Genomic DNA, 19,960 nt, shown 5'->3' on the forward strand with positions numbered 1-19,960 from the left:
GGTCAAATCAAGTCAAATCCTTCATCTGAAATGAATAAAGTTATTTTAAGCTAAACTAAAATAACAGGAATTTCCGATTGATGAGCATATGAAAGATTACCTGAGATAGACTGCGCCCTAGACCAGGGGTCGGCAACCTGCGGCTCGCGAGCCACATGCGGCTCTTTGGAGGTTAAGCTGCGGCTCTTAAGTTCCACGCAAATATTTAATATTTTATCGAAAAAAAAACAACTTAAAATCGTTCGGATTCGATTCTCTCATTTGTACTCGTTTTTCGGCGCACCCCTCCCCTCTGACCTGAAATATAACCTACTTGCAGTTGGAAGATCTCTAACTTTCTTCTGCCTTATCTCTTGATATAAATGAGTTTTGTGACATAAAAGACACGGCACAAGTTAACCTTTTTGTCACATATATGTCTTATCAAGATCCAAAAGAACTAGGATTGCTACCACTTTCGTGACAAACTAGAGGAGAGGATAGAGCTAATGCCATGTAAAAATACCTTGAAGACAATGTAATCAATGTAAATAAAATCAATGGCAACTGATGGGGTCAGAAGTATGACATGAAAAAATAAAGAGGCAACTACGATTCTTTGGCGCAAAATAAACCACGAAATTCTTACGTTTCACTGCATAACACACAGACAAGAGCTTTGTGTCCAAATAGTTGAAGTCATGAATCTGGTAATGAAGATTTTTAAAAGCATCTTGTTAAAAGCACTCTACCGACGTCAGTTTAAAGAATTATTAACGAAATGGAGATTCCGACCTCCTTCTTTACAATAAAATACGATAGCTTTCCAAAGATGAGATGTTGAAAGTTAAGCTTTGTGCTTGAATGAGATAAATACATTTCTAAATATAAAAAAAGGCATTAATCACCCTGAATTAGAGAACGACAAATGGTTGCAAGCATTTACTTTATGGTGGATATAACAATGAAATTAAATGAGCTAAATCTAAAACTGCAAGGAAAGGGATACCCAGCCTATGTTTTGGTCGAAGAATTCGTTTGTTTTTGAAGAAAAATTAATTCTTTTTGCAGAAGATATTCAGAGCGGTCAATTCATTTTCAATTTGTAAAGCAATATTGCGATAAAACCAGTAAAACTGTTGACATGAGTTACTTCAACACTATTAGAAAAATAATTAAAGATGAATTTGTTGACAGATTTGAGCAATTCAAAACAAACAAAACGATTGTAGCATTTATTTTTTAAAAATCCTCTCAACACAAATATAAAGAAAACCCATATTGAGCCATTGGAATTGATACTGGATCTCAAGACATGCAATTAAACAATTTAAAAAGTAAAGCTTTATGTAGATGTAGTGTACAAAGTAAAATATCAAGTTGGAAAAGTTTATGGTCCAGAAATGTATGTAACGCAACAAAAGTGAACAGCTTTAAAAGAAATGCCCTTAGATGAGTCATTTATATTGCTACAGTCAGGTGAAAAAGTTGGCATTTGGAAGGCTGACGATCGTCGGATTGGCATATTCGTGCAAGCAAGCGTTCTCTTGCATGAATATAATTAAAAGTAAAGTAAGAAGCCAACTAACTATTGAAAATTTAGAGTCGTGATTGGAACTAAAAACAAGTTATGAGCCACATGTATCCAAACATTCTAAAACCATGCAAAGCCATCACTCCCGTTGAATTAGATTGCACAATTGTTTGTTATTGAAGTAAAAGTTAGTGTTGTATGTAAATGTTGAATTGTTTAAATTTTCTACTTAAATAATAATACCATATAAATAAATATATGTATATATAATAATTTGTTGTCAAAAACACTATTTATAATTAGATAAATATATTTTTTATTTCTAATGAATGAATAGATTCGTTTTTTTTTTAATCAAAAAACTTTACTTATGCGAGTACTATTTATTGTTTGGAAGAAAAAAATTGTGGCTCTTTTAAAAGGTTGAAATTTTGTAAATTGTCATTTTTGGCTCTTTCGACTTAAAAGGTTGCCGACCACTGCCCTAGACTGCCTAGAGAAGAGTAGTAGGGACTAGTAGTCTAATATGTTAGATCTAAGTATGTTATAGATATAGTCCTATTTTATAAATATATAATGTATTCTAGACTCTATAATATAGAATATAGACTGAGTCTATATAGGCTAGATCTAGAGCAGAATAGATCTAGCTAGATTTGAATTGATTTGATCTGGTCTGTAGCTCTAATTTTATACTAGATTTTACTAGATCTAGACTAGAGACTAGACAGAGTCATCTGAGTGACAGTCTAGATAAGTAAAAGTATATCTAGATCTAGTCTCTAGATCTAGATCTATAATAATTAATAATAAATAATACTAATAATAGTATGAGTTATAACTTAGACGACTTAGTCTTAGTATAACAGCTAAACTAGTATTAAGTATAGTACTATATATAGTCTATATAGTCTAACTAGTCTAAGCCTAAATTATTAATTAATAATAATAATACTTTAAGTAAAAGTTTAATTAATAATAGGCTTAAATCCTTAATGTCTTCGAGTTTAGTAAGTTTAGAGTATGTCTAGTGACAGTCTAGTCACTAGTCTATAACTAGATCTATAGACTATAGACTATAGTACTATAGTCAGTATAGTCTAACTATTCAAACTATATAGCCAATATAGGCTATAATATATACTATAACTATAATTATAAATAACTTAATTGTAGTAGTCTATAAAATAGTATTTAGTCATTATATAATATAAGTAGAATCTAGACTATTTGTAGATCGGATCTATAGATCTAGATTTTTATATCATTCTTGATTCAAAAATGATACCTTTATGATATATATATACACTATTAATATAGGCCTACTAATATAGATCTAGATCTATAATATAAATATATATATAAGCCATAACTGCCTCCTTACTTTAGCCTTCTGTTTCAAAGAAATGAGATGAATGCATGTGTCCCATTGATGTTGGGCATTAACTTTGGCCAGAATGATGACCACACATCAGTTCCCCATCGCAGACATGCATACCTAGATTGACGTAGGAACTTTAGTAGGACCTGTAATCATCTTCTTTTTTTGAAGTAAGGTCTGTATTTTATAAGATAAGAAGCTCTCCATACAGTGGATGTGTCCAAAAGAATATCAATTTAATACAGTTTGGAATCAGCTAAGTCGCAGCTCGGCTTGCACTATGCTGCAAGCTACATAAGGGCTCCTGATTTTTTTTCAACATGGACTCCTTCCTCATGTTTAGGTATAGTTGCAAAGCAACAGAGGTCTGAGTTTTCCTTTTCCTAGATGGCTCACCAACCTAAAGTTAGTAAGCCCCTCCTGCCACTGGTTTAGGTGACAGTTACTCCCTTTTCCCCTTTTCCTGTCAGTGATAACAGTTCCTACAGACCCAATATCTGAGGCACACATGAAGGCCAGGAGCTGGACTGATTGTTTGAAGCTATTGAGATTCTTCTTCTTCTTCTTCTAGCCAGCTTTATTGCTGCTGAGCTGTGAGCTCTTATGCAGCCTCTGCCAAGGAAAAAAAGTGTGCTGTTTTCTTCAGTTGTTCAGCACTGCCATACAGGGTGTTGGTTATGTTGGGCTGTAGTGGAAGTAGGGTCTGCCTAAGGTGGATTAGGGAGGGGCATTCAAAGAGGATATGGTTTACGGTTTCAAAGGAAGCTATTGAGACACTTATCAATGGATGCATTTATTAGGTAGTGAAGTTTAAGCAAGCACATAAAACAAGAACGGAGGACAAGTGAAAATAAAAATGGAATGAAAAATGCTCTACATGCTTATTACATCTATCATATCAGCTCCATTTTCTTTCTTTCTTTTTTTTTTTTCGAACAGGACTTTATTGAAAAGGAATATATTAATAGACTTTCCTTTTACTTTGAAATTTATTACAAAACACTTTTTTTTTATTGATCGTATATTTATTTCTGCTTTTAAAAGTTTATTAAATATAAAATTGAACATCTTTATATTGATCAACAAAAAATTCTGACTTATAGCTATATTTTATATATTTATTTATTTTTTTTTACATTTATTTCACTGATGTTTCAGAGAAGGTAAATATACACAGAATAAATATACTTCTAAACAAAAAATAACATTTAAAATTATCTCAATAGAAATAATTAAACAAATATTTACTGTAGATCCAATGAAAACGGAAAGTCAAATTTAGATTCAAGAAAAACAGAATTTTTAACATTTTTGAAATACATATAGGGTCTAATAAACTTATATTTTATAAATCATTCTGAATTATTCTTTTGTATTCTTTTAATTTTTTTTTTTAGAAGAAAAGTGAAAACTTGAAGACATGTCTGAATTGATAACTAGTAGAAATAGTCTTCTTACAAGCACTACTTTCAGAAAGCCACACCAGAGACTTGACAGCTTGTCATCTTTGAAAGCCCATCCTTTATTTTCACACACACTCATTGCAACTGCAGGATTTTATAATAAAGGTGATTTTTTTTAGGGTCTGAAATTTTACACTATAGATTATTTGATAATATTGCTGGAGAATATTCAATTGAAGAATAATTTTTTTTTAATAACAAATTATTTATAGTGCGAAAACCTATAAACAGTTTTTTATTTGCATGCTTTGTTTTTGTCAGATGTTATTGAAATTATCTTAGCAAATATAAGAGATGCCACTAGTTAAATTGTCATCATAGTTTTTTATATTTTAGCATTACTCTTCTAAAACCTGCCTTGTGTTAAATTTTGTTAAATCATCCAAGCTCAAATTACCTCATATGTTTCAACACTTCATGGCAGCCCCTGATTACAGCCCCTTGATTTACAGATAGTTCTAATTAACCAGCAATTTTTTTTTATTCCATATGCTAGGACAAATTCATGCAGGTGCTCCTTCTTTCCTTATAACATATATATTAGAGCTTGGAAAGGTTGCTTAAATCAGCCCCGAAAACCAATGACTTAGCAGAGTTTAAGTCTCCAATTATTGACTAGATTATCACATGGATATGCATAGGACATAATCATCTCATCATCTCATCTCTGTCTGTGGTCCCTTCTGGGGCATAAGCCACCAACCAGCTCCCTCCAGGCATCTCAGTTCTGGGCAAGTCTTTCCAACTGTCCCCACGTCTTGCCCATAGGCCACCAACCAGCTCCCTCCAGGCATCTCGGTTCTGGGCGAATCTCTCCAACTGTCCCCACGTCTTGCCCATAGGTCACCAACCAGCTCCCTCTAGGCATCTCGGTTCTGGGCGAGTCTCTCCAACTGTCCCCACGTCTTGCCCATCTGCTTTGAGATCGCGGCGCCATGTATTCCTGGGCTGTCCCCTCTTCCTCTTTCCTTGGGGGTTCCAGGTTAGGGCTTGCCTTGTTATGTTGGATGCAGGCTTGCGAAGGGTGTGACCTATCCACCTCCAGCGTCTCTGTAGGATATCTACTTCAGTGGGCTGCTGTTTTGTTCTTTGCCACAGTTCCTCATTCAAGATCTTGTCTGCCCAGCGGATCATAAGAATTTTGCTCTGGCAGGTATTGATGAATACCTGAATACCATCACCACCATGAAAAAATCCAGATAGGATGTAATAATCAAGTACATTTGTGTTTGTTGAGAACTTGAAACAGCATGCAAACCTTTTACCAGATACCTCCTTCTCTACACTGGTCCACAGCAGAGATTGCACCAAAGCACTTTTAAGCATAAAAGTTGTGCTGTACAAAAGTAATTTAAAAAAAAAAAAAATTATCACCACATCAGGCACATCTAGTTTTCCTATTTTCAAGAACATTTTCATGTAGGCCAGATTTCTCAAGAAAAAATATTTTCTTAAAGTCATTATTCATTTAGAATTTACTAATACAAAAGATATAAGTATTGTAATTTACATTTGTATATAATACATGCTGTGAAGGGAGTGGAAGTATGAAAACCTATGGGCTAGCTTAAGAATATTTTATGGAAAATAGTGAAACATTGAATCGTTTGTTTTGCTTCTTTTAATTTTTCAATACTGCAGGAGGAGAATTATTTTGTTACCGATGTGGCCTTCATGTGCCTTACAGGGAACTAAATGCATCGACATTCAGGGAACATAGAAAATACAGTCATATCTGTGCCCCATTTCAACCAGGTAGGTTAAATAAAACTCTGCACCATTCTATGTTAACATTTCAGAATGTTAAGATTGACTCTTCTATCAATCTATGTATACTGTTTGACTAGTGAGAAACCTGACTTGTCACTTGTGGATTTTATTTTAACATACTTGAGGACCTAGATTGCACCCAAAACATATAAGTTTGACTAAAGATATAAAAGTTTTTTCTTAAAGAAAATCACTCAAACATAATTTTGAACATCACACCCCTGGCCCTGCTTGCTCTAATGGGACCTAAAACAGGGACTGACTTGGGAATTCCTGCTTTAATTCTAACTACACCTGACCCTAGGTACACTTAGCATGACCTCCCCTTGACGTCTTCCCTGATGCTGCTCCACCCTGTCAGTCTCTATTGTATGGGCAAATAGTTGTTTTTCTGCAGTTCTCCCCCTTGTACAGAGCAATAACTTGTGCTACTTGGAATGTTTCTAACCTCTAACAAGGGCAGTAACACAGAACCAACATACAAATGTAATGGCTGTACATAATAGTAGCTGAACTGGTAAACAGCAAGAAGAAATAATATATTTATTTTATGTCTCATACAATTGGCAAGGAGGAGATCAATGTGGAGTTCTGACACCAACATGGTGAAGACCAAATAAGAGATAGCACCTCATTTATGTGTGTGTGACTTCTGTGTCAACGACTGTTTTGTTTTGATAAGAGTGCTGCTATAGACTTCATTGAAGTACTTGCACTAAAACAACATTTGTGATATTTGTTATGAAATTAGTTTTTTGTTTTTATAAAAATGTCAAATCTTAATGAAAAGCTCAGGTCTTCTCTGAGCTAATGATTATATTTTATTTATATAAGGAAGAGCTATAGTAATAACCTGAAATGTTTCTTGACAATTTAAATTATGTTCTTCTTTTCAATGTAAACTAAAGGAAGAGAAATTTCTGCAGATCAAACAACTTACCTTTTCTGTTTTTCTCTTTCCCAACAAATCTTGTGCACATTAATCATATTACCAGATAAAACACATAAGTAATCATTTCAAATTCTCATAGCTAATTTCAAGAATTTTATATTCTGATTATTTTGATTATATTGTTGCGCCAGCAGGCAGCAGTCGTGTTTTTTCGTCTCTTGTTTTGGAAGATTTTTGTGTTGCTATTTTCTAGAGCTAAGTGATCTTTCTTATACCATTAGATTTGTGTTGATTTCGTCTATAGATTGGTGTATTTAGTTCGATAGATTTAAGTCAAGTTAATTAAATTTAATTAGTTTTTGTATTCATTTACTATCCTTTAGTTTAACAAGCATCTATATAAACAGTAACAGAGTGATACTCATAGCCCGAGGGATTGATGTGCTTGGTAAAATCGTGTACCGTGGCCACTACATAGCAGTCGCAGCGCAAACCTGTGTGTCATCAGTCCTAGTGTGTCAAATCACCGTACTGGAGTCATGGACGCTAATCTATTACGTCGCATAGAACGCACATGTGTGTTACTCAAATCACGACTAGATAGCGAGGTTTTCCGAAATATTCGTCGACTTGGCATTGGGCGTAAACTGCCGACAGTTCGTGGGTCTAGGGCTGGGCGTCTTACACGCCTATGGTATAACCTACCGCAATCCAACTCAACAGATACATGTCACACAGTTTCCAGGACTCTTAACTGTGTTGTTAACCCCACCCCTACCCCTGTCATTTCTTCTACGACAGAGTTCAGCAGTTCCCTACTAAACTGTTTTATTAACCACCCCACCCCTATTGCTCCTCACACAACAGAGGTCAGATGTCCCCATCAAAAACCTATAATTCGTGATATTACTCCTCCGGTGTCTTCAAAATGTGCTACGCCTCTGGTGACTATATCCTCCAGTCTGCTTAAAATAATGCACCTCAACGCCCAGTCATGCAGTAACAAAGCTCTTGAGCTTGCAGACACCATCACTGATGATAGCTACGACATCGTTTTCCTTAGTGAGACATGGTTTAAAGAAGTTGGTGATGAGCCAAGAACCATTGAGCTAACGCCACCAGGCTTTCTTTTAAAGAGTCTACCTCGAAAAACAGGCAGCGGAGGGGGCTTAGCAATACTGTACAGAGATAGTCTAGCCAAGTATGTAACAATAAGACCTGAAAGCTCAACGTACACCACCTTTGAGATGTGCGAGTTTCGCCTTTCCCACCACAGTAGAACACTGACTTTTATTTTCCTGTACCGCCCACCACCAAGCAAGAGAAATAAATTGACAACAAAAGTTTTCATCGAAGAATTTCAAGACCTCCTTGACAGTCACATATCAACAAAAGATCTATTTGTCATAGGCGATGTGAACTTGCATTTTGACAGTGAAAATGAGACATACGCGATGTCGCTGAAAAATGCGCTAAAGGATCGCAACTTAGACCAACTGATAAATGTTCCGACACACGTCAAAGGCCATACTCTTGACTGGATTGTTACAAATGCAAGTGAGCTTATAGCCAAACTCAATGTCTCAGACCGCGGCTTGTCAGATCATTTTCTCGTAAACTTTGAAATGCGCCTATCAAAAGCAAAAAGGCCAAAGAAAAACGTGACTTCCCGTAAACTTAAAGCCATAGATATTGCCTCCTTCAAAATGGACGTGACCTCTTTGCTGTTGCAACAGAGCAACACAGACGTTCTCAGCAATTACAATTCTTGCTTGAAAAAGTTGCTGGACAGCCATGCACCTCTTGTCACTCGTACAGTCTCAGTTAGGCCATCTGCACCCTGGTTGACGGAAGACATAAAGACTGCCAAACTTATTCGCCGACGTGCCGAACGTACATTTCAAAAGACAGGTCTGACGATACATCGACAAATATACATACGAGAAAAAAACAAGGTTAACCGTATGATTAGAGACGCAAAAGCTAGTCATATTCGACAAAAAATCGAAAATTCTGATTCTTCAAAGGAGCTATTCAGGATCACCGCTGAAATGTTAGGGGGAGCAAATAACGAACGTTTGCCGTCATCTATCCCATTATCTGAACTTCCTGATTCCTTCAATAGATTCTTCATTGGGAAGATTGAGCAGATTAGAAATGACATGCCATCCCTCTCATCACAGCTTGACCACTCTCCAATTTTTCAAAATACTCCTTTTTGCGAGTTTCAGCGTGTATCTGAAGATTATGTCAAAAGTACTATTTTGAAGATGCCAAATAAGTCATGTGACCTTGATCCCATTCCAACCTCCTTGCTCCTTGAATGTTTAGATGAGCTTGTACCTACAATTACCAACATTGTGAACTCTTCACTGACTTCAGGCATTGTACCACAGCAATTTAAGCATGCACTTGTCAGGCCCTTATTAAAGAAATCCAGTCTTGACCCGGAATGTCTAAAAAACTATCGCCCGGTTTCAAATCTTCCCTTCCTGTCAAAGCTTCTGGAGCGCATCGTGTTAGTGCAAATTCTTTCTCATCTTGAACAGTACTGTCTCTTGGAAGAATTTCAATCTGCATATAGGAAGTGCCGTAGCACAGAGACAGCAGTGGTCAGGGTACTAAACGACTTACTTCACAATTCCGACAAAGGCCACATATCAATTCTTTCTATGCTGGACTTGTCCGCAGCCTTTGATACGCTAGACCATGAAATTATGATGGCCAGATTCTCTGCAACTTTTGGTTTAGCAGGAGTCGTCCTAAAGTGGCTTGGATCCTACCTGACGGAACGCACCCAAAGTGTCGTTGTTAGCGGGACGGAATCAACAAGCTTACTTTTGAAGTACGGAGTACCCCAAGGATCAGTTCTAGGCCCAGTACTGTTCACTATGTACACATATCCACTCAGCGGTGTCATACGGCCAACCGGCATCTTATACCATTTCTTTGCCGATGACTCACAGTTATACGATTCATCAGTACCCTCAGAGGTGTCGCATCTGGCAGAGAAAATCAGTAGTACCGTTGCAAGGGTGAGCGATTGGATGGTTGAAAATAAACTCAAGATGAACGAAGACAAGACAGAAATAATTAAGATTGGCACTAGGAACAATGTCTCAAAAGTTGAAAGCACAGATTCTCTCTTTATCACGAACTGCCATGTTCCTTTTGTCCATGTAGTGCGGAATCTTGGAGTTTTCTTCGACTCAACACTATCTTTCGACCCACACATAAATCAGCTCTGCAAAGGTCTTTATCTGCAGCTGCGCAGATTAGGCCAGATCCGACCATATTTAACAACGGAGTCAACAAAAACGCTAGCTGTGGCATTCATACTCTCCCGCCTTGACTACTGCAACGCCGTGCTAGCAGGTATACCTGATGACAAAATAGCCAAGCTGCAACGTATACAGAACAACGCCGCTCGAATAGTCCTTAAAAAAACTAGACAAGATTCTGCTACTACGCTCTTGCGCACGCTCCATTGGCTTCCCGTGAAAGCGAGAATCGATTACAAGGTCGCCACACTTTGTCATCAGTGTATATATAACAATGAGATGCCCTTGTACCTTAGCGAACTGATTACTCCATATGTCCCCCAGAGAACCCTGCGCTCAATGGACTCAACGCTTTTAGTAGTGCCACGTTTCTACCTCAAAAGCTACGGTCTGCGTGCTTTTTCAGTTCACGGACCAAAGGTTTGGAACTCACTCCCCATTGATCTCAGACAGACAACATGCTATACCACTTTTAAGAAGAACATTAAGACCTACTTGTTTAAAACTTTTTTAGATTAACTGTTATTCTAGCAATTGTGTTTATGTTTGTAATGTTGTTACAGCGCCTTGAGCCTACATTTTGTTTGTTAACAGCGCTTTATAAATAAAATTATTATTATTATTATTTACTTTTGACTAATCGTGCATTTGCCTAGTCAAGGCAAAGTTCACATATTCATTGTATACCTATTAGAAGGTCCTAGAATTTTTATCCCTTACTGTTTACTAATATTTTATTAGCGTATCTGTAAGAGGAATAACGACAACTATACTACCTCTGTGTTTAATATACCTCCTATCCATTAATGCAAACTTACTAAAATGGTTATAAATAATTCTTATTGTTTGTATTAATATTGATTTCTAGTATTTGAATATTTCTAGTATTTTGTTTACAAAATATCCTTTCATTAAATCTTTACCTAATTGACCATCAAGCTGATGATATTGTCAGTGAAGTAGAGGCAGTTGTTGAAAAACTTCATCTGAAAAATGAAATAACCTTGTCTCCAGTAGAGGCAGACCATCTCTCCAAGAATAAAGAGCAAAATGGTATGTAGTAGTTAATTTATCTACATTCACTATTATATATATTGTCCTCCTTCAGTCGTAGAACAACTATGGTTCATCTCGAACACTTTGTCTTATGGCTGTGGAGACCTAATTTGGAGAGACACTCTCGTCCACATATATTGCAGGTCAGGTTGGCTTTCGCTCTGGTTGTAGAGAAGCTGACCATTTTCCGTATGGCATGCTTTTCTTCAAGAGCTGAGGCCCATGTTTTCTAGCTGTCCATAGCTTTCTTGGTCACCGTCTCTCGCCAGCTAGTGCAGTCAAGGGTTATGTCTTCCCAATTGTCAGTATCAATGTTCACTGATTTTAAATCACTATTATATATGCTCTGAAATCCTGTTTTGTAAGTTGATGAAATATGTATAGATATCTAAATTCTTTATTAGTTAGCTTTTACATTATTAGGTTAGTTAATTAATAGAACATATATTTTTTTAATCATAAACAGCAGGAAAGGATGAATTGGATAAAACTGTGGTATACAGCTTATTGAAGAGAGAGAATGCATATTTGAAAGAAAAGACAATTTGTTGTTCATGTTACTCTGTAGAGGCCAGCTACATCATTCTACCCTGCGGTCACTTGGGTGCCTGCAGAGACTGCATTAAAACATTAGAGCGTTGCCCCATTTGTCAGGTTACGGTGTTGGATGCTACAAAGTTAAAACTTGAAGTAGAAAGTGAGGATGGAGAAACTGTTGTGCTGACATTTGGAGACGCAGACGACAAAGATGTTAAAGGAATACAATTTAATTTGGCTTAAAAAGATCTAATGAGCCTTAACTTTTTCTGTTTTATTGTGCAACATGTCTTTATGCTATTTAATTTGGCTTAAAATGGATTCTATCAAATGAGTCTAACTTTGTTTTATTGTGCTACATTTGTTTTACTCAAACTTATCTTTTTTAGATGTCCATTTTGTACATACAAGTACTTCATTTATCAAGGTAGTTATGTGCAATCTTCTTTTTTCAAGTATATATAGCTCCTCCTTCGTAGTCGAACATGAGCGCATTTGTCATTTCCTATGGACTCGAAGATGACTGTTAAGTCCAGTCCTCACTTTAAAAAGCCGGCCGCATACGTGGCATGGGTAGGTTTGGTCAGTTGCAGATAGGCCTGCTTCTTCTCTCAGCTTTTGTTGGTTCGCGCTCTTTCACCCTGGCCACTCTTCTTCCTTCATATCTTGAGACTCACAGCTTCACGCCATGAGGAGCGATTGAGAGCTAGTGCTTCCCAGCTGTGAATGTGGATATCGCATTCCTTGAAGGAGCTCTTAAGAGTGTCTTGGTAGCGCTTGCATAAAGAAGAAAAGGAGGCGTGGTGGCTGAGTGGTAAAGTGTTTGACATTCTGAACCGGGGTTCAAATCCTGGTGAAGACTGGGATTTTTAATTTCAGGATCTTCAGGTGCATGTGAGTCCACCTAGATTTCATGCTTACATAACATTAGTTGGGGAAAAGTAAAGGCGGTTGGTCCTTGTGCTGGCCACATGACACCCTCATTATCCGTAGGCCTCAGACACAGATGACCTTTACATCATCTGCCCTATAGACCACAAGGTCTGAAAGGGAAACTTTATAAAGAAGAAGAAACTATCCTGATTAGTTAGTACACTATACTTCAGATTGTGTATACATATTGGCAAATCTATAAAAATCAATCTTTTTGAGAAATATCTAATACAAACAAAATTGATATGCATAAGATACTTTTCTTTTTTATTTAAAAAAAGTGTGAAATTGTTATTTTCATTTTCCTTTGGAGTATATTTGGTAACTTGGTGAATTTTGTGTTCCTGGTGTAAACATTGAAACAGATTGTTACTATCCTTTTAAGTTTTATTGCTTTTAATTTTTACTAATTCACAATTGCAACAATAAAGATATAGACATTAATGATTACTCTACTGTCAAACCAAATTTTTTTTAATGGTGTTTGTATTTGATGATAAACTTTGGTAACAAAAGTTTAGTCAATTGACTACCAGTGCTGATTTGGTTTATATTTATATATATATAAATAATTATGTATTAAAAAATACAATGATTATAATAATCATACTTAGATACATATATTTAAACTTGTTTTATATTTTCTTTTTAGTAAATCAGATTAAATTAGGTTTTATGAATTTTTTGTTTATGCTGAAATTGCCCAACCTCAAATACAGATTAAAATATGGCAGAAAAAAAAATTAAAATAAGAATAAATTAGTGTTCTATTTTGAACAATTACTTTTTTAAAAGCAAAATTAAAGATTTTTTTTGCACAATTGCTGCACAAAACTATAAGATATGAGCTTAAAACATGCTTTAAATTGCTAAATAAAAAAACAGTCACTTCTGGTACCATAAGCATAATGAATGTTTATTTTTTTGCAAAAGCTCATCATAAATTTGTTTGTTGTTGTTTTTTTTTTCCTTAGAGATAAAAAAGGGCGATTTCCGCATTGCGCGTCAATATTTACAAACTGCAACTGCTGCCAGATTGGCTTGGTTGGTTACCGATAAATTAGATATACCACTCAAACCAAAAAAAAAATAAAATGAAAATGAGTTTTCTTTTGTTGCCAACTATAAAATATAGTTCTGAAAAAGTTCGATTGCGTTTGAAAATGTAGATCTATTTTATTTCAACAATCCATACATTTACTAGCTCTAGTGCTAATTATAGAGCAAATGTAGATTATTTTAATTCTATATCTAACATTTTTTGTAATGATTTTTTTTGTTGTCTTTACTCTTAAGAATTAATATGTCTTAATAAAATGTTATGGCTCTGTCTTATTGTGTTAATTGTTTTTCTCTAACAGTTACTGGCACAACAATCTATAGGTTCAGATATAAGATAAGATAATTTTATTGATCCAATCAAATATAAATTCAGTTTGACTACAATAGACAACATCAGCGTACCTACTGTACAATAACAGTATAGATGAAACATTTGAACATTCACACACGAAACGCATACACATTCACAAGACTTATAGTAGGCCATTTTAGATCTCAACTTTATTTCATTTAAATCGTAATAAAAAAATTACTAATTAGATCTATTTAAAATGTAATCTTTAGTCTATATAGATGAAGGTCTATTTATATTCAGTTTTTTTTTTCTGTCACAAACACACAAATCTAAACCAAGTCTATATCAAATACCGGTACTAGATGATAGATCTTTACTTTTTGTCTTCATCTAGATCCATTACTGTATGTATGGGGCAAAGCTGGCTTTGTCTGACATGGCTAAACACATGTGCCCCGTTCGGTTTTTAAGGGTTAGCATTTGCTCAATTAAGGGCCCCTAATGAAACCCATGTGGGGCCAGCAAGAGAGGTGATCATTGAGGCGTCTGAAAGGGCTTAACACATGGGCCCCATCTGGGAAACCAACATTGACCCAAACAGGTGCCCTTAGGGGTGAGCTTGGGCTCAGATAGGGGGCCTGACCTTGATAGAGAAACCTGAAAGAGCTGTAACTCATGGGCTCTATTTGGGGAATGAAAATTGGCCCAAACATCAGGTGTCCTTAAGAGAGAATCTGGGCTCAGATAGTAGGCCCAGATGAATTCCAGATAAAACCCACGCGGGGCCAGTAAGAGGGGCGAACATTGAAGGGTCTAAAGGGCCTAACACATATATTATGGGACTCATTTAGGGATTAATGTTGGCCCAAAAGGGTGCCCTTAGAGGTCAGCCTTGGCTCAGATAGGAGCCCAGATGAATTTCGGATAAAACCCAGTAAGAAAGACGAACATAGGCCTGAAAGGCCTATATAGAATCTATATACTTATAGACCTATATCATATGTCTCTATATACAGTGTAGACGCAGCTCTAGATCTGGCCCTACAATAGCCCTTCAGTCTATAGTAGCCTATATTACATGTGTAATTAAATCGGAAAAACCCGTACACTATATATATATATATATATATATATATATATATATATATATATATATATATATATATATATATATATATATATATATATATATATATATATATATATATATATATATATGGTCTATACGTGATTTTTCTATCTTCTCTGCTAAACAACTGTAACAAGCAAACTGACAGACGTGAGTCCCGTCAGTGCCAGAGAATGTCAATTAGTTCAGGACTGAGTACAGTTCTTCACTAGACCACGCTGACCCAGTTTCGATCTGCATGCTTTAACACATCTAATGCAGACAATCGAGTTGTCCACACAATGGATCTATATAATAATAATAAGGCTTGTCTTCGAGTCCGAAGATTAGTGAGGAATGAGGTATTTCCCGTGGATGCGCAGCCCCAGCTTTGACCTACATATTTTGCCACATTCAGGGCAAGCATAACCATCTATAGGCATATATAATATAGGCCTCTTCTTTATTCCCTCCTCCCCAGTAGAGGCTGAAATTTTAAATGTCTATAATCTCCTGAATGCCGCCCCCTTCATAAAAAAAAAAAAACTCCAACGGCCAAAGGTGACGATCCAGAAGTTTAAAAAGAAAAGGAAAGAGAATGCCCATGGGTTCTAAAACCATAAGACTAATTAAAAAAAAGAAAAAAATATATAAAAATTACAATCCCAATAAGAGGAGAACTGGACCACCAGTGGGGAGAAATAACATAGGGGCCTACTCGTTAACATTCGCACTTTTGACAGCATCCATTCTGACATCAATACCTTCATCACTACTGTTGTCTATCATCAGTCATGTCAGTGTCAAATAGTTTATTTTTTTAAATTAGATTTCTCCCTAGATTTAACGCAATGCTTTGATTTTATTTCCTCCATCATTGGTGATGATATCTCGATCACACATTGTCCACTTTTTTTTCCCCTCTGTTGGTTTGCTTGCGAGGATCAGCTTAATTTAGGATAGCCTGCAAATATATTTCAGGTGAAGCTGCATCTGAAGATACTGTATGGACTAACACATTAATTGATATGTCCCCTTTTGAAACTGTGTCGCAATTTAAGATACTGTCAGGCGTTTTAGTCAGTACTAACAAATTAATTGACGTGTCCCCTTGTGGAGATGCTTCAGAAGCAAAAGGAGTGTCAGTGTTTGGTAATGTTGAGCTGAAATGTGTCACTCTCAGTGACTACATCGACAGTAATACGCAAATAAAGACCCGCGGGTAAAGTATGTATAGTATTTTAAAAAATGGTGCATAACTTGAAAAAAAAACTGTCATTGGTCATCCAACCAGTAGGATGGGCAAGTCCAAGAGAGCCTTCTGGCGATCCAATCTACATGAAGTTTTTAAATTGCTTTCTTTTATTAAATACGCCAATGTGTGTAAGTGTGTAGGCCTATGTTGATGTGTACTGATACACTGACACTACTAGACATCTTTTTGGTTATAATGTCTATATAAATAGCCAACCTGAGCAGATCTTACAACAGGTCACGTGATCTCGAAATGCTCGTGCAGCTCAAACTTATTGCATTTTCACGGTCCCAGAGCGCTACAGCTCTCTGCATCGAGGCATTTAAAAAAAAAATTAACAAGAAAATTGTGTCGTAAAATATTAGAAGTCAAGATAAAGAAAAAATTTCCGATAGACGTTAAGTAAACCCTATGCTTATTAAGAAGGTAGACATTATCGGTATCAATGAGGTAGGCCTAACTAGCCTACTTATTTATTATTATTCATTCATAACTGATTAATTGAATAAATCTCCCTAACTGAATGCATGACGCGTAGGACGTAGTCGTAATCATCTTTTTTTTCAAGTAACGTCTGTATTATATAAGATAAGATCTAGGTCTATATGCCCTTCTGATATGAAAGTAAATTTGAGAAGTAAAAAAATAACGTAAGAACGAAATGAAAGTTCCATAACTCTTGTCGAAATCACTGAAAAGTCCGTGCAAAGCGAATTTTGAAAGTAGTCGAGGTCTACCGTCTATGTCTCTAGATCTAGATCTACTAGAATCTAGATCTATTATTTCATTTTTGTACACAAATAGAAAATGCAGATCTAGTCTAGTTATAAACTTTGGAATTAGTTTACCTGACTAGATATGCAGAAACAGGTTTCTAGTCTAGTATATTTTTTTACATTAATTTTAATCATGATTCATGGCATGGATGATCATGATCATGATGATAATGCAGCATAGGGCATAGAGTTCATCATAGAGTCGTCTAGGTCCATATTTTGAATTTAATAAACCATTTCATTTGATTTAATTGTCATTGTAAATTAGCTTTCAACTTAGATTTAGACATAAATTAGGCATTGTAAACCTTAAACTAGATTTAGACTAGACCCCTTTAAAAACTAAAATCAACAACAGTCATCATGAAATTGCTCTGGCTATTTATCCTAATAATTACTAAATACACACTAGCTGAACACAGAACCAGATCTACCTTAGTCAACACTAAACTTAAAAAGGAAACAACAGTCATAATCAATCATCACACTTTAGATCAAAGCAACCTAAAAAATAACCTAACATACACATCCATAACACTAAAAAAGATTACCCATCACAAATGGAAGTTCTCAATCAGACACAGCAGAAATAAATACCTATCACTGTTAATATTAATAGCAGGAGATGTAGAGTCAAATCCAGGGCCTAGATCTAAAGATAGATGCAACATCTGCAAAAAAGTATGCACCATGAAACAGAGAGCCATTCAATGTGACACCTGCGATGAATGGTACCATGCATCATGTCTCCATATTGTTACAAATGAACAGTGATAGGTAGAGGTCAACGTATGACCCCGGCGAGATGACACAGCAGCTAGTGTTCCCTGGAATCTACATGTACAAACAAAGACAGGATGTGACGTGTCCACACGTGTTGTTCCAGGGGACGAACAGATCTAAGTAGGGGGACAGTTACTAATGAACAGTGACAGATAAAGGTCACTACGTGTGACCCCGACTTGATGACACTGCATCGAGTGTTTTCTGGAATCTACGTGTATAAATAAAGACAGGATGTGACGTTTCCTCACGTGTTATTTCAGAGGATACTAGCCGTGTTTGTGCAACTTTGGACAAGCGATTAGGGACTCTATATAAGCCAGAGAGTTAATGTGAAAGTCAGTCGTATGGAGTCGTGAGTGAGCCGTTACAGTCGATACAGACTATGTAAGACGTGTGCGGCTCTGTGGAAGAGAAATGTGTACGACTCGATGCAAGTTAACTAGGGTAGAGTTAACTGGAGTGGACTACTGTCGTTAAAATCTATACAGCGAACTACAGTGGACTTGAGCCGTTACAGTCGATACAGTCGATGTAAGACGTGTGCGGCTCTGATTCGGTAGACTTGAGTACGACTTGGTTCAGCTTTAGGAGACCTGGAGCGACACTGGGAAGTGTGTCGTTGGTCTGTTCTGTGGAATACGGCTCGAGAAAAGTTGAGAAGAGATGAATTGCAACGAAGTGAAGAGATGTATTGCAACGAAGTATAGCTAACTGTAAACTGACAGATATTGTACAGTCTTCTACGCTTCATGTTCAAGTAACGAATTGTTAGAGTTAATAGTCATTAAAGTTATATGAAACTGAAAGTTAAGTCGTCAAGTTCTTTGCTGTGTTTTTATTTATGTGCCAACTAATACATCTAGCCAGAAGATTCAGAAATACGTAACAATATGAATACACCTGTGTATTATGCCTTAGGCAACAAAGATGCATCATGGCACTGTGTACCGTGTGGGTTACCTCAGTTTACATCAGGACTGTTTGATTCCTTTGATGCAGACACTTCTAACCCATACAACATCCTAAACACCATCCCAAACCAAACTCACCAACCACTAGCTAGATCCACTCCTGTTAAACCTAAATCTACTAAAATTAATACAACAGCCTCACTAAACAAACCTACTAAAGAAGTAACACCAAAATACCTTAAAACCTTAGTAATAAATTTTCAAAGCATTAGGAACAAAACAGCAGACTTAGAAATTTTATTAGAATGTGAGAAACCAGACATAATTGCAGGCACAGAAACTTGGCTACATCCTGAAATTTATAATGCAGAAATTTTCAATAGTAATTATGAAATTTTTAGAAAAGATAGGGCTGATAATCATGGAGGAGTTCTTTTAGCAATAAAAAACACTCTTATAGCAGAAGAAATTACCTTACCTAACTCAAAAAATATAGAATCAACATTTTGTAAAATTAATACCACCTCAACATCCCTAATAATAGGCAGCATTTACAGACCTCCAAATTCTAGTTTAGAATACATGCAGGAACTATGTAATCAGATTACTACACTTAAAGAGACAAATAAAAATGCAGTTTTTTGGATTATGGGTGATTTCAACCTACCTGATATAAATTGGAAAACACTAACCATAGATAAACACCAAAACCTTAAGGACATAAATGAGCTTTTCATAGAAACTTTACACAACCTAAGTTTAGATCAAATCATTAAAAAGCCAACTAGATTAAACAACACATTAGATCTCTTCTTAACCAACAGACCTGGATTAGTAGTTGATTATGATATTATCCCTGGTCTATCAGACCATGAGATCATAAAAATACACAGTCAGATAAAAGCAGTAGCCAATACAAAACCCAAAAGAAAAATCTTACT

General features: G+C 36.0%; 1 protein-coding gene across 4 annotated transcripts; it reads left to right on the forward strand.

Moving 5' to 3' along the window:
- Positions 1-1,914: 1,914 nt before the first annotated feature.
- On the forward strand, positions 1,915-14,158 carry LOC106062756 (death-associated inhibitor of apoptosis 2-like). Of its 4 annotated transcripts, none has more exons than XM_013221062.2 (5): positions 1,915-2,052; positions 4,292-4,462; positions 5,999-6,112; positions 11,240-11,353; positions 11,823-14,158. In XM_013221062.2, exons 2-5 carry the CDS (start codon positions 4,315-4,317, stop codon positions 12,134-12,136), a joined length of 690 nt encoding a protein of 229 aa, XP_013076516.2. In that variant the 5' UTR covers positions 1,915-2,052; positions 4,292-4,314; the 3' UTR covers positions 12,137-14,158. The 4 variants fall into 4 exon arrangements, with proteins under 4 accessions (XP_013076516.2, XP_055887971.1, XP_055887970.1 ...); XM_056031996.1 differs by having other exon boundaries at positions 1,997-2,052; positions 4,295-4,462; positions 11,826-14,158; XM_056031995.1 differs by having other exon boundaries at positions 2,004-2,052; positions 4,295-4,462.
- Positions 14,159-19,960: the final 5,802 nt, after the last annotated feature.

Source organism: Biomphalaria glabrata, chromosome 6, assembly GCF_947242115.1.
Source record: "Biomphalaria glabrata chromosome 6, xgBioGlab47.1, whole genome shotgun sequence".
NCBI lineage: Eukaryota > Metazoa > Mollusca > Gastropoda > Planorbidae > Biomphalaria > Biomphalaria glabrata.